The sequence below is a fragment of the Lissotriton vulgaris genome, chromosome 3_1 (genome assembly GCF_964263255.1).
Source record: "Lissotriton vulgaris chromosome 3_1, aLisVul1.2, whole genome shotgun sequence".
Taxonomy (NCBI): Eukaryota; Metazoa; Chordata; class Amphibia; order Caudata; family Salamandridae; genus Lissotriton; species Lissotriton vulgaris.
The window spans coordinates 538,809,288-538,825,132 of record NC_141689.1 but is presented as its reverse complement, the minus strand read 5'-3'; the positions used below and the strand labels follow the sequence as shown (position 1 = coordinate 538,825,132).

General features: G+C 43.7%; 1 protein-coding gene across 2 annotated transcripts in view; it reads left to right on the top strand.

The window, feature by feature from the left end:
- The window catches only part of FCHO2 (FCH and mu domain containing endocytic adaptor 2), a 1,161,485-nt gene that overhangs the window by 916,231 nt on the left and 229,409 nt on the right, over window positions 1-15,845 (top strand). For both annotated transcript variants that reach the window (XM_086960798.1, XM_086960797.1), the window contains exon 19: window positions 12,961-13,072. In XM_086960798.1, the coding sequence (XP_086816924.1) occupies window positions 12,961-13,072 (112 nt within the window). The remainder of the gene's footprint in view (window positions 1-12,960; window positions 13,073-15,845) is intronic.

Here is a 15,845-nt window from a genome sequence, read left to right as displayed (position 1 = left end):
CATAAAGATGGTCCTAGATCGTAGTTTTATTAGCCCCATTTCTTTTTTCACAGTATCTTTTGTTACTTACTAGCTTCTATTCCCTCGTGGTTAAGGAGCAGAAATTGGCACTAGTTGTGAGAACAGATCAGAAGGGGACTTTGCTTACCAGGAGCAGATGTTTAGCGGGGTGGCCCGTCCCGTCCTAGTTCGTCCTCGGACGGCCTCAGACGGCCCGCCCTTTGCCCGGGCTTAGCCCGGCGTCCCGCACGCGTCCCACTAAGCGTCAGGGGAGCGTAATTATAGGCGGAGCAGGGGGCGGGAAGAGACTCCAGGTGCGCTCCGGTGATCCTGCGCTGCTTCCTGGGTCTCGCAGTCCCGGCCCCTGTATCTGTAGCCTCACACGTAATCCAAGAGCGATCTTTCACCCACGCTTCAAGGGACAGCAGGCAAGGCAGCAAAGAACACAAATTCTCACTGTGCAAAAATGCAGGTAATGCTACGAGCGGTCCCGCGAAGCGGGGGCCGCGAGCAGTTAACGAGGCAGGCAGCCAATCAGGGCGAGGCAGGGCTAGGCAGGCAGCCAATCAGGGCGAAGCAGGGGCGGGAAGAGACTCCAGGTGCGCTCCGGTGATCCTGCGCTGCTTCCTGGGTCTCGCAGTCCCGGCCCCTGTATCTGTAGCCTCACACGTAATTCAAGAGCGATCTTTCACCCACGCTTCAAGGGACAGCAGGCAAGGCAGCAAAGAACAAAAAAAATTTAACTGTGCAAAAATGCAGGTAATGCTACGAGCGGCACCCGCGAAGCGGGGGCCGCGAGCAGTTAACGAGGCAGGCAGCCAATCAGGGCGAGGCAGGGCTAGGCAGGCAGCCAATCAGGGCGAAGCAGGGGCGGGAAGAGACTCCAGGTGTGCTCCGGTGATCCTGCGCTGCTTCCTGGGTCTCGCAGTCCCGGCCCCTGTATCTGTAGCCTCACACGTAATCCAAGAGCGATCTTTCACCCACGCTTCAAGGGACAGCAGGCAAGGCAGCAAAGAACACAAATTCTCACTGTGCAAAAATGCAGGTAATGCTACGAGCGGCATGCTACATAGTTGAATAGGTGGCATGTGTAAGCCGTCTTGTCAGATGTCATTAAACATGACGCATTTGCGGGGCCAACAGTATTAATAGCCCGATTATGTCCGTGATTGAGTACACATTAGCAGCCACATTGTTACAGCTATTAAAACGATAGCATACATATATCCTAAACAGCGATATTTCGGTAATTGGTCATTGTGTTCATCTGTGGTTGAACTGTATAAGGGATGAGAATATATACATAATACAGATACACTTATGAGCGTGAAACGTTATCTCTTTCCCACTATCCACTCCACTTCCCGCTCCAGTCCTGAAGAAGACCCCATAGTAAGGTGCAACTCAACCTACACCAAGCAGGGGTCGAAACATGATGTGGGTGCTATTTCTGCAACTTTCTGGTCCCAAAAAAAAGGCAAAGGGCCTTCATTCCGTCCTAGACCTATGAGCCCTCAACTACTTCCTCAAAAAGGAGTTATTCAAGATGCTCACATTAGCTCAGATCCTGTCTGTCCTGGACCTGGGAGACTGAATGGTAGTGTTGGACTTGCAGGATGCCTATTTTCACATTCCATCCTACCTGCCCATAGACGCTACCTGTGGTTTATGTAAGCAGTTCACTGTGCTCCCCTTTGACATTACCATCGCCCCTTGGATGTTCACCAAGGTGATGGCTGTGGTTGCAGCGTATCTCCGCAGATCATAGGTGCCAGTCTTGCCCTATCTCGAAGACTGGGTGCTGTAGGCAAAATCACCCTAGAGTTTAGTCTCCCACCTCCAAACTATGGCAAACCTCCTGCATTCTTGGGGGTTCACTATCAACGTGCCAAAGTCAAACCTAACTCACTTTCGATGCTCCCTTTCATCAGAGCTGTTATGAACACAGTGCAGTTTTGAGCCGATCCTCTCAAACGGAGAGTCCAGCCTATTCAAGTTGTGATACAAATGTTGCAGCCTCTATCCTGGATTTCAATTATAATGACTTTGAGGCCATCGGGCCTCACGGCCTCCTGCATCCTGCTAGTAACTCGTGCCAGATGATATATGTGGGACCTGAAGTTCCAATGGGCACAGCACCAGGGAAATCTCTCCAGCATGGTCCAGATCTCGGAGGGAACTGCACGAGACCTGCGGTGGTGGCTGACAAACCACGATTGGGTCAGAGGCAGACCCCTTTCCCCATCCCCAACCAGACCTCACAGTAGCAGCAGATTCATCACTCCTGGGATGGGGCGGCCATCTAAGAGAGGTGGAGATCAGAGGACTCTGGTCTCCGGCAGAGTCCAGACTCCACATCAACATGCTGGTCCTCCAAGCGATTCGCTTGGAATTGAAAGCCTTTCTACCCTCCATCAAGGGAAGGCTAGTTCAAGTGTTCCCAGACTACACTACCTGTAACAAACCGGCGGAGTGGTGTTGTGAAAGTTTCTCTATCAAGAAGCCCTACGTCTCTGAACATGGCTGAAACAGGAGGGCATTTCCAAGGTGGTTCAACGCCTGCCTGGTTTCCTGAATGCTTGGGTGGGCAAATTCAACCATCGATGCCTAGCGGATCACGAGTGGCGTCTCCATTCGGAGGTAGCACAAGGTCTCTTTCAATAGTGGGAAGAGCCTTGGTTTAATCTGTTCGCCGCTGTCGAAAATGCACAATGTCAGCAGTTTTGCTCTCCGGAGTTTCCAAGGCGACTCTTGTTCGGAGATGCTTTCATCTTCATCTTGAGTATGCCTTTCCACCCAGCCCACCCCTACCCCGAGTTCTCAAGCAGATCAGGAACCACTGGGCCCAAATCATTATTGTGGCGCCGGACTGGGCACGGATAGTCTGGTAGCCCGAGCCCGAGCTTCTGATGATGAGTGTCGATCCTCCGATCAGTGCTCCTTCAGGGGGACCTTTTGTCACAGCAGTGGGGGGGGGGGGGTTTCCTCCACCCGAACCATGCAAAACTCTGCCTTCTTGCTTGGAGATTGAGCGGTGGCATTCGACCTCCCTCCCCAATTCTGCATTGTTATTCTGGAAGCCAGGCGTCCCTCCACCAAGACTGTATACATTCACTAAGGGTATGATACGTATATTCTAGTGATAGTGGCGCTTCCCTTTGTACCCAGTCTATTCTAGATCTGGATATACTTTGTTATTGTGCTTAGGGAGGGGCTTGTCATCCACGACCCCATCAGTCAAATCTCAACCTGAGATCCTAAACAATTATTACAATGTCCCAGCACACATAAGCCAATTATATTATGTTCATAACATTAAGTATCAAACACAGCAGCAATAGTTCTTCTCAGTCTTGTTCTTTTTATTCCAGTTGTTCCCGCCAACACATGTTTCGTCCCTCAATTGGGTGGATCACCCGCGACTTTGTCAGGGCTGGAAAGACATATATACAATGTGATGTAACATCATCACACATATGTTTTCCACAATGTTATGCAATCATTTGTGAAGAAAGACCCTCAGTCCCAGTGTTTGCATCAACTCTAACACCCGAACTTGTGGATTGGTGAGACAGAAAGCATATATCATATACATTGAAGCACATGTTGTGCAGCCATGTGCATTACTATATTTACATGCAAACTTGTTTTACTAGGCATCCTTCTCAGTATTTACATATTGGTATACTTAAACGCCCCAAAGTCAGGTACTAGTTCATGCTAAACTCAACGTGTTTAATATGAAGTAAGTAAACCCCACATTATTTGGCATACCTGTGTCACTAGTGTATAGAACGTCTGGCCTGTAGCATGTTAGATTAGGTTAAGTACATGGGCTGTAGGTAATATCGAAAATTCTCCTCAAAACTATAATCAACACTAAGACTGTGAATACTGCATACCTTACAGCCGGTTTTAATTCTGTCCCTGCCAATATAGCAGCCTGGGTAGGTGAACTTTCACGGTCCTACTCTGTTACTTCTTATTTCAAACACCTGAAAATCAAGGTGTGAGTATGATACCAAGTATTCATGAGCAAAGGCAATTCATTATATATGCACTGCATTAGGTGCGTAATCTCAGCAAAATGTGTCATGTTACATCTGTGAAGCATATCAGACATTCCCCAACTATTAAAATAATATAGCGAGCTGAATATAGTCACACTGTTCGTACTGAAGCCCCTTCAACTACGGTTGATTAACCATATCCGTCACTGTGAATATCATAATCAAGACAGTATACACCTGCCGGTGGAAGCGATTTCTATCATATTGTGCAGAAAAGTCCATTGACCCTCTTTCTGCTTCCTTTTCTGATAAATTGCTTTTTATTCCTACTCCGGGACAGCAGGGCTCTGCTTTGAACACTCTAAAGGGTGATCTTTCTGCTCTCTCTGCCTTGTGAATGACCAACCCTCTTTATTTAAGTCCCCTAATGTAAATAGATTTTGGAAGGGCCTTGTACATATGTTCCCTCCTTCCCCTTTCATTATGCTTCAGTGGGACCTTAACTTGGTTCTCACATTCTTGATCCCGTACAAAGCCTCGAGATCTCTGCGCTCGGACAATGAGCGACTGGCAAATGTCCCCAAGTTTAGGAGGGTGCGTACTGGAGGCCGTCGCTTCTCCGTAAAGGCAGCCACACGCTGGAATTCGCTTCCCCGCAGTCTGCGGTTGGAACCCTGCTACTTGCGTTTTCGCAAGCAGCTCAAAACTCTGCTTTTCCCTAAATAAGTTTTTTTCCTCCCCTCTTGGCCAATTTCAAGCTCTCACAGCGCGGGGATGCCTCCGGGTCACCAGGCGCTTTACAAATCTTTAAATAAATAAATAAATAAATAAATTGATGCATGCTCCTTTTGAGTCTCTACATGATTGTCACCCCAGACTGCTCACCATCAAAACGGCCTTTCATGTGGTGATTACATCGACCCCCAAGGGTGAGTGAGCTGCAGGCTTGATCTTCCAGAGCTGCAGGCTCTATCTTCCAGTTTTCTCAGTTTATCCGGACAAAATGGTGCTTTGCACTAGGGCTTCTTTCCTGCTGAAATTGATAACATAATTTCATGTGGGTCAATCTGTAACCTTGCCTACCTTTCACACTCCTCCACGTCCCTCTAAGGAACAGTAGCGCCTCCGCCTTTTGGACCCAAAAAGAGCGTCGTTGTTCCATCTTGACCGCACACAAGAGTTCTGGGTGGACGACCAACTCTTCTTAGGGGAATGTCGGAATGAAGAATTGTTGGGTGGTGCAGAAATGGACCATCTCTCGATGGGTAGTTCTCTGCACCACAATCTGCTATGCACTGGCAAAGAAGCAGCCTTGTGAAGGTTTACAGGCTCATTCCACCAGAGCTAAAGCTGCGACCACTGCGTTAACATGTGGAGTCCCAGTCCTTGACATCTCCCAGGCATCAACATGTGCTTCCCTGCACACATTTACCAAGTATTACTACCTGGACAATCGGGACTGCAGGGATGGGCATTTTACCCATTTGGTCCTCCAGGGCTTCCCAGTTTAATTTTGGCCCCAGACCCCCCACCAGGTATGGTATTGCTTTGGTATTTACTCAACGGTAAGGAATCTGCGGCTAGAAGTCTCTTATCAAATGAATATGTTACTTACCTTTGGTAAGGTCTTATCTGGTAGAGACAATATTTAGCTGCAGATTTCTTACAGACTCACCCATCCTTCTCACTTTGTGACAGATCTCTAGGGTCAAGGCTGATCCCTTTTAGGGCCCTAGTTTGGACACACCAGTGTCAGTGCACTTCTTGGCTCCCCACTTCTTACATGGAAAGTCATGAAAGGTAATTGACATCAGTGCTCCGAGGTGGCGCCTACATAGGTGACGCAGACATCACTTTCAGCACGGAAGACGTCGTGCAGAGCCAATGGACGCCATCTACCGGTGCACTGATGTACTGCTCACAATAAATCTTCCGGATACAGTCTGATTCCTGGGGAAATTCAAAAGTAAGGAATCTGGAGCTACAGTGTCTCTTCCAGATAAGGCATTACCGAAAGTAAGTAACTTACTTGATTGGCTCCAATTTTGAGGAATGGAACTGTCAAGAATGCATGTACATGCAGGAAAGGAGCAAGGCATGTATTAGGCATGTGGTGCAGCACTGAGTTGTGTGGTGTAAATAATACCAAGAAGCTTCAGATTGTAGAGAACAATTTTTGGTGAGGGATTCTATTCTTGGGCCTTGGTGCAACAAAGCCACTAAGGCTGGATTCTGATAGAGACTTCTAGCCACAGATTACTCACCTTTAGAATATTCCCCAGGCGTCAGACTGGATCCAGAAACTTTTCAGCAATACCTCTGCCCGCCAAAAGGTGGTGCCTTGCGGCTCTGCTCTGATGCCGCTCCACTCCAGAAATGACCCGCGGGACCTTTCCGGAGTTGGGAGCACACCGGAATCCCCGAAAGACCCGCAGGACCTATACAGGTGCCACTTCTGCGACATTAGCTACTTTCTTCTGTGCCTCCAAATGCAGGTCTGAAGCTTCCTCTTGTCTCAGTAGTGTTGTGGGGTCGATCCACAACTCTTGAGACCCATGGAGACTACGCGTTGATGAACCTAAAGGCCATCAGGGAACACAAGGCAAAATATTGTTGCGAAGCATATGAAAATTCTACCCTGGGACTCCTCCTTTTTCCTTTCCACATTGAAGGTTCACTCCCATTACCGAAGTTGACAGAGCCGCTCAAAAGGCCAATGTCCTTCAGGCTCCAAGTATTAAAGCACAAGACGTCGAAGCAGAATTCTTCTCTTTCAAACCACTCGCACTCCCCTAATCAAGCTCGTGGGCAGCATCAACAGTCTCTATCACGCTCTCAAAGTTGGCCAACTTTGGCACCAATTCTGTAGCTGGTTCCGGCACAACCCGAATATCCGGGGCCATCAGCAATGCTGCATCAGATCAAAGAGTTCTGCACGACTATGCTCCAGCTTTTTGGTTCCTGGCCAACTCCCTTCAGGCCCCAAGGAGAGAGAGAGAGAGGCTTTCTACAGGGAAGCAACATTCTTTACATTCCCTTTTTTGGCACAGTCCAGCGCTAACAGGATGACAACTGGTAAGAGGATTTGTGGGAAATCAATGGGCTAGACACTTTCCCAGAGTCATTTTTTTTTGTTTAGTTTCTCCTGGGCCGGGGACAGAAGAAGTGACAGCCTTCGCCATGGTCAAATGCAGGGCAGCCAAAATCCCTGATCACCAGCTCCTTACCCTTGAGGTAAAAACTAATGTTCTGGCTGAGGTCCTGCACCCGTGACTTCTTTGGAACCCCTCTTACAAGGCTCTGACAGACACCCATTTGGGAACTTGGGCCACGCCCTGCTCTGGCCTGCCAGTTAATAGTCGATTTCTTGTCCCTGCGTCCTTCTCCAGAAAGTCTCATGGTGCAGGCTTCCACCAGGCATTCCAGTCTGAACACTTTTCCTACTACTCCCTTTAATCAGAAGCAAAGCGAGTGGAGACATTTGATAAGCCTCTCTTTTCATTCACTAGTTTGGTCCTGCATTCTGTTAATGTTTCCTGTTTATTTGGCAATTGAAGTCATTCCCTTTGGAATTTGGTGGCACTAATCCTTCTTCCATTGTGCTGGAAGATCATCTCCCTGTGCTGTCTCAGGGATTTCAGGTTGGTTGTGATGTGGCCAAATACATGATTGCTTGTGGCTTTGATTGCACTGAATCCATTGGAAATGCAGTTAGCACCAATTTTGCCATCTGCCACCACATGTCTGAGCTCGACTGGATTCTCTGGTGTTGTCCAGTTCTCCTTGTTGGACATGTCCTTGATGGGACTTGCCTGTTGGGGGACAAGGTTGACTCAATTCTTAAATGTTTCAAGAAAGGTAGGGGCACTGCTCACCCCGCCTCGTCAACCGCACTAGTTCCAGTGCTCCTATCCTAGCTTTGAAATAATGGTTTGTGCTGTGCACACTTAATACTAACTTAAACTGAAAATATTTTAAGTAATCAACAATTTATTAAGGGCGTGCTGGGCGGGACGAAGGATGCTACCCTCCGTTTAAACTATAGAAAAAAACCTTCAAGTGTCATTGAGGCTTACTTCTGCCACCTGGCCCTTTCTTAATATCATATATGGGAAGATTACCTGAGAAGGATCATAACTCCATATCTTTTTCAACTGTTGGAGTGAATATCAGCCAAACCAGCTGAACGACTGCTACTGACAACTGTTCCTACCTAGTAAGATTTCAGCTTTGCTGAGCCACAGCCTCAAATGTATATCTTTTGTAGGAGAGTGATGCCAGGTTTCTTAGAGTTTATATAATTCTATATTTTTTTATTAACAAAACTGACATATCATTGACATTCAATTAAGTGATCACTAATGGTTTCTGAGTGCAGTTTGTGTGTGCATTAATTTACCAAGGGCCTTGTTTATCTATAGAATATTATTATTATATTAATCACTGAACCAACATAGAAGGCCTTTCGGTGCAGTAGGTGTGTGGGTATAGTATGTGTAAGTACAAATATGCAGACAAAGTTTAATAATGTGGGTTTACGCCGGTTGAGTGGTTTTCTGATTGCTTGGTAAATGCATAGATCTGATCAGTGCTTTTATTGTAGTATTTGTAATAGTAAGCTGGTGTGTTATCAGTCGATTGTATTCTAGGTGTTCTAAGTGTAGGGACAGTTGGTGGTGAGAAGATGGAGGAAGGACAGGGTATGGAAGAGCAGCATGATCAGAAATGAAAAGAAAGACCGAGATAAGTTGGCTATGGGTCTGGCAATAGGTTGCCTGATTAGAAGAGAACGGAAAGTCCTCTCATTCTGCATTTCCATAGCGCTTGAGAATCCAGCCTAATTCTCAGTATAAGTGGTGATTTCGGGATTAATGCTTAGATCTGGTTATGATGGAGAAGCCCAACAATTAGCTATATACTATAATATAGAGAGGATAGGTTCTTCACTTGTGATCTGGACTTCTTGTTGTCCTTATTCATATTTTCTATTATTTGATGCAAATTTTCTTTGCCCGATCATTTTTGGGCCCTTCCATCGGGAGCTTGGGAGACATTGGTTGGTTGCATTGAACTTTTCAGCCCTGGGTTTTGTTTACCCGAGTTCTTTCATTTCAGGTTCCATATTTATTGATCCAGTCTGATACACTGTCCATTCTTGTTTTGACTTCACAGAAAAGTAATTGCTTTTCTAGTTTTGGGGAAGACATGAGGGTAACTCAGTATTCCACAGTCTGCGGGAAGAGCATTCTGGTGTTCTAGCAGAATCATCCCACTGAGCATAGAACCAATCACCACCATTACAGTTAAGTTGGGGTATAGCATACAGTGATAGGACAAGAAAGAAGCGTGGCTACTGGGTTTGCGAAGAAAGGTTTTTTTTTTTTCATTCTTTACAGCCTTCTGTTGTACGTTTTACTATTCTTCTTGTGCTCCACTCGAGTTCCTCTTCATTCTTAGGGATGTCAAGGTATCTTCACTATTCTTCTCCCCTTCTCTGGTCTTTGTCTTTTCTCGCTCTTGCCCTAGGGAGAAAGAGACAAGCCAGTGGCTGTTAACAGCACATACCCGTATATGTGAAGCCCTTCACCAATCACCACCGTGTCAGTACCACTCAACTAGGTCGGTGGTTTTTTTTCGCTGCCCTTTTAAGTCACTCCCAGGTGTGGTAGGTTGGGTCTGTGTGGGTAGCTAACGGAGGAAAAAGGCTGTACATAAATGTAAATTAAATGTAAATTGATACGTTTATAGCGCACTACTCACACGCAAGGGTCTCAAGGCTTGTACGAATACCGCTGTGGAACCCGTCCTGGCTTTCCCTGTGAGGCGTCCACTCCTGGGCACCCCCAGGGTGAAGGCCAGGCATCCTTAGCGTTGTGGGGGCCGTTGTGGATATTAAGCAAGCTATTGCCCAGAGTTGCAGAGTGGGACTCTATGATTGGAATAGGCACAGAGGCGAGAATTATCTGGTCAGTGGAATTTTGAGCCCAAGACTCGCGAGGCGGGGAATTGAACCCTGGTCCCGGGCTAGACCTCTGCATCAGGGTCTGCCGCTCTAACCATTGAGCCACACTTCTCCACATGGTTGTCCTCTCGTTGGCTTTATCGCCCTCTCCTTCCCACTGTGCCTTCTCCAGGACCCTACCCACTACCTACATGCAAAAGCCCACCTGCTTCAATGTCTTCCCTGGAGACAACACTTGCCTTGAGCTGTGACTCCTCCTGACAGGAGTCACAACAGCCCTGTCCGTCTCACCTTCCCTCGGGTCTGTCTTTGCAGTCCTCGTGCTGCCTTCTCCCTCTTCCGTCTCGACTTCTGTTTCCTCCTTCCAGCTTTAGATTCCGACCGCCGCTCTGCTCGCTCCGCTCGCCTTCTCCACTGCTCCAGCGTCTCGGCGTCCTCCTCGCTTCTCTCTCCCCTTCCTGACAGCCCGTCTTCTTCAATCCCCAAACAGGCAACTGTTTCGGGGCCGGAAAGGTATAGACTGCTAGAGCGCGTCCCTCCATTGCCCCTGGGGTGCCTCTTGCCCGATCCCGCGTCTCTCTTGCCACACATACCTTCAATAGTACTCCCACATGTCACTCTATTATTCCTGACGGTTAGTTTGTCTGTGACTTTATCTTTTGACTTATATCTCAACACACAGTAGAAGTATTGGTCAGTAGGGCGGAAGAACCAAGTAGGTGAGAACTAAGGCATTTGACTTAGTTATGACTACAGAATGCCATCAACAAATTGGGATTTAGTAGTGTCTCCTTTATCATGTCTGTGGAAGGCCTTCTATAATGATTTGGTAGTGATCTTATGTAACTGCTATAATAGGAAAGGCATACAGGACATGGTAAATCCTGCGATGTGATTATTATGCAGTGGGAAATGTGGTCTAGGAATATTTATGGCACTGGTGCTGTAAGGTCCTATTGAAAGTTCGGCATACATCATGTCTGTGCAATGCAGGTTGCTGTTTATTCTTTCCATTGGTTTGCTTCCATTAAACAGTTTCTGTGGATTACCATGGGTCCGTACATTCTGGAGACTGCCTGCTGAGCTTGCACAGATACCAATGACTCTTTGCTCACGGGAGCTGTGGAAGCCATAGCACTGGGGTGGCTTTCAACCAAGCTACTTTCTCAGCAGCTCTCTCCACCACTCACAGCTCGTATCCAATGATGAAGAATCTACTGCTTATGTGCTGCTGCAATTCTGGAGTCGGAAGAGACCCGAATTCAGTGGCGTCCCTTATAGCTCTGTCAGAGAGAGGCCATCTTTGCGAGACCTTGCTTCATCTCAGTAATGTTGTTTTTGATGGATGCATAGATTCCGTACCACATTTTACCTCCTCTGTTAAGGATTCAAAATCTCTTGTTATGTTGTTGCTTGGCTCTGATCTCTATGTTGACTCTGAGTGGCATGGATTAATTCTGAAAGGACTGATGTCACCAACTCCTGTTGTGCCTTATGTATTCAACTGAGGTTACTTCAAATGCTATCAATTGGTTCTATGTGCCACTCAGAACCACATTGTGCCATTGATTTAAACCAGTCAGGACTCTGAGAAGATGCTTAAGTAATCCAAGTAAGATACCCATTGTTTACAGTCTAGTCCAAGTCATGCAAGCCCCTAACAATGGCAGTCACGCTTAGCTCAGACACGCACATTGTAACTAATTGAAACACTACAATGAAGGCGGAAGCCCCAGTAGTAATGCCCAGGGTGAAGATGTGAAGGCAAACTGATCTGGGCTGTGCTGTCTAAGATGAAGAATGGCTGTTGTTGTACCCAAATGGGCTCCTAACCGCCATTTAAGATAATTACTCTTTAAATTCCTTCATCAAGTTTATAATACACCTTTAAAAATTGTAAGGTATAAACTGCCTACTTGTTCACTGTGTGCTTGATGAAGAGTGCCAAATGCTGATTTTTCTCATCTAGCGTGGAGTTGTACCCAGAATTTTAAATATTCAGGTGGTATATTCAGTAGATTATCAGAGATTATGATCTACTACTGGTGAAGAGGAAAGTTGCCTGTGTATGGGGGAATGATAGATTCCCTACCTTAACAGTGTGAATAGATGAGATGGTATATTGCAGTGAGCTACTTGATAGCTACTATTCTGTGCCTCCTGGAAAAATTGACAAAAGTATTTCTGGGGCCCACTACATTTCTATCTGATGATCAATGCAATACGGACTTGAGAAACTGCGGGTCCTGTAGATTACCATGATAGAAACGCATGGGGAACGTGATGTGGCTGATGACATTTTGTTTACACTATATTCATTATTTATGCATGTCTATTCTGCTCATGCTATGTTGTAGATGCCCTCTCTACTATGCTTTCCCCCGGACTCCAGGTTGAATGTCTGTGATTTGCTGGCATGTCTCGCAGAAGTGGTTCATATTATAATTAGTCATTACAATTATTATACTCTGCCAAATATCTGCTGTCGCTCTTGTTATATAAATGTTATGTTTGTAATTGTAAAACCTCAATAATTTGTTTTAAAAAAGTAACCCTAGTAAGGTATCTGCACAAATGTATTATTCACCAATTGAAGGTAAGCAATTTATTATTTTAACACAATGTAACAATATGCTCCAAACATTTCTTTGTAATAAGAAACAGGTCAAAATTCAAATGTATTTTTAGTCTGTCTTAAAACCATACTATACCTATCTAGAAAATTGAACATTTAATATCACAAGGACTTGAATGAACTTTAGCACCATGGTTTATTACAATTAAATATGTTTTCACTTCTTATAAGACATTTGGCTCAATTCATATAGTGATACTGTAAAAACTTAGAAGCTTTTAGTAAATATATGTTTAGAGCTTCTATATTAGTTGAAGTCTTTGGATACAAAAGCATTAGTTACATTTTCTTTTTGAAGTTGCTTGTTTTGAAAATAAATTAAAACTAAATTTGTGATGTCTTCGAACTTTTAGGTATTTCACGTGGTCCCAGTCCTGTGACCTTAGGAAACCAAGATACTCTTCCTGTTGCTGTAGCACTCTCGGAATCTGTAAATGCCTACTTTAAAGGAGCAGACCCCTTAAAGTTAGTGGTACATTTAATTATATATTTGCTAGTTTTATATAGTCTGTTTAGGTGTTTTAACAGGAGTGATGTGTGCCTGCCCTTTATGTGAGAAATTCTGCCGGATATGTGAGCCATATGATGGGAAAAATACAGGCTGTTCTACTTAAACTTCCCCTGAGCAACATGATAACACACAAGCCTCCTATTCACTTAAGCTTTGGCTCCCTGGGCCAAATTCATTTGTGAATAACGTACATTTTCATATGGAAAAGCATCATGATTCCAAAGTATATCCTCGACGCATTTTGGGTGTTTGTATCCCTTTATCAGGAGGATCACCCCATCTTTTGTTACAAATATATTCTAAAGACTCATGAATTTTAAGGCTAACCTGTTTGGGGAGCCAATCTCAATTCAAAAAGTAGCCAGTGGCCATGAATGACTGCACACAATATTCAGGGATGCTTTAACAGTATACAAATGTGTTTTGCTTTCTGGTTTTCTAATTATCAGTGCCATTCAAGATATTTCTTCTGGCTGTCAAAACATGTGTTTCAATTGAGATCTTCCTTTACTTAATGCTTATAGCAATTTTTTCCTTTTTCTGTATTTCCACACATGCCAAAATATCCTCAAAGCAGGAAAAAGACATAGATTTTTCCTGTTTTCGAATTCTTTCTGGTGTTTTTATAACCAATATATATTATCAATTACCCAACCAACTTTCACTACACAACTAACTTTATTGCAATTACTAAACACACAGAAGCAGTGATAAGAACGATTACTATCTAAGTAGATACAATATTCGAATATTAAAATCACAATTATGACCTAAGTTAAAGTCACTATTAGTAATGTATCCACTTGCATGTTTCAAAATAATTCAAACATGTAATCTTTTACCAATTAATTCTACGCTGTGATTACCTCAATCGAGTTTTTACCACCATTTTGAATAATATTGTTACATCGCAAAAAACATTCAAAGTGGTAGTGTTTTAATCAACCCATCACTTTGTTTGTAATTAGTTAAACCACCAATATTCTGTTTGAATGAACTCTCATTTGAATTGTCCGCCCTATGTGGGTTTTTTACTAATTAAAATACATGTTCCCACAGCTATCAAAAAAACCTTTTGCATCACTTGACTCTTTATCTTTATTACATGTGTTAAATGTGTGCTTATTTCTTTTGTTTTTTAACTTATATTATCTTTGCCACAGTACTATTTCCCACAGGAGCATTTTACTAGATAAATCACATCTTTTACTTTGAATATTGTTTATGGAAATTGTAGTGTTTTATTTTTAAACCAATGTATTGTTTCATGTAGCACAATCAAAAACATGGGAATGCACAATGGTGTTGTCATTTCCTTGTGTTGTCTGTTCGATCAGAGGTTCAGCTTGTAGCAGTACATTTTTATAATTTCTGCTTCCTTGTGTGAACCAGCATTGGAATTGCTTTTCCAGATTCTTCAGGTTTTGTTTTAGCTCTAATTAAATTTCAGTGTTAAAAACAATAATGGTAATATTTTAATTTATTGGCTATATGCTGGAATCACTTTAAATCTTGCTTTGGTGTGGACCGTTTTCTACTTCTTTCAAATATGCTTTAGCTGAACTATCGCTTGAGTATCAAACTATTCTGAAGTTTACGATAAACTGATGTGTAGCTGATACAGGAGGCGGCTTTAGAGGGCTTAAACTGTTACAGGGTTCGTAAGGGCACACATAGAACCCGTGGAGAGGGCAAAGATCAAGCTCAAAAGGAACGTAAGGGAGGCTTATAAAGTGGGTGGTGCTAATAAGGACAACATAAGAAGATTTTTAGAAAATAACTATGGAAAATTATTTGAAGGCGAAAGAGACAGTTTGGATGAATGTTGAAGGTTGTCTCTTCGTACAATAAGATGAAAGGGTTTTTGGAATACAGCCTATATTCTTAGGCTGTCGAAAGAAATAGAAGCAACGCTGTTGGCTGAAGAAAAGAGGGTCAGGTACATATCAGACAAAGATGACCCCGCACCCTTCAGATATAATTACAATGTTTGTACATCAACAGCAAATATTGTCCATATGTTCAGGTGATCATCAAATGCTCTCCCAAGAATTTCAAAGTCAGTATCTTCAAAAAAAGTTCTTTATTAGTGAATAGTGACAGAATCAATAGCCATAGCCATCGCGTTTCGTCCGCGATCAGACTTCTTCAGGGCTATACATAAAAAAGGAATATACAAGATAAAATATTTACATATATATGGATACATAAAGTGTATTACACACATTCCTTATATCGATCAATCCATCTATGGACATACAGAAAGAGAACCAGATAAAACAAAATATTACATCATATTTATATCAAGGTTATGCCTATTCGAGGGAGAACAAACCTAAGAAACCAGTGTGGCAAACATCAAAGTGATTTTTACAGGTTAAACATCAGATACCTAACAATTTAATTTTTTTACTTTTTTACTTTTTTTACTCATTACATATATTAGCACCTTTATAATTAAATTGTTTTGTTAGCTCTAGTAAAGTTACCAGAGTTTGTATGCTGAAAAAATACCTTATTGGGTTTCTTTCCTGTTTTAGGATATATATTCTTCACACATATTTGGTTTGATGATCTGAAAGTAGAGCAATATATCTATGACACTCTAATTTATAATCAATATATCTTTACAGTTAATAACCACTGCCAAAATATAATCCTATCCCTGTTCACGACTTTAAGTCATCTACCCATGTCATGTACTGCATGTTATTCCTGGTTACAAAA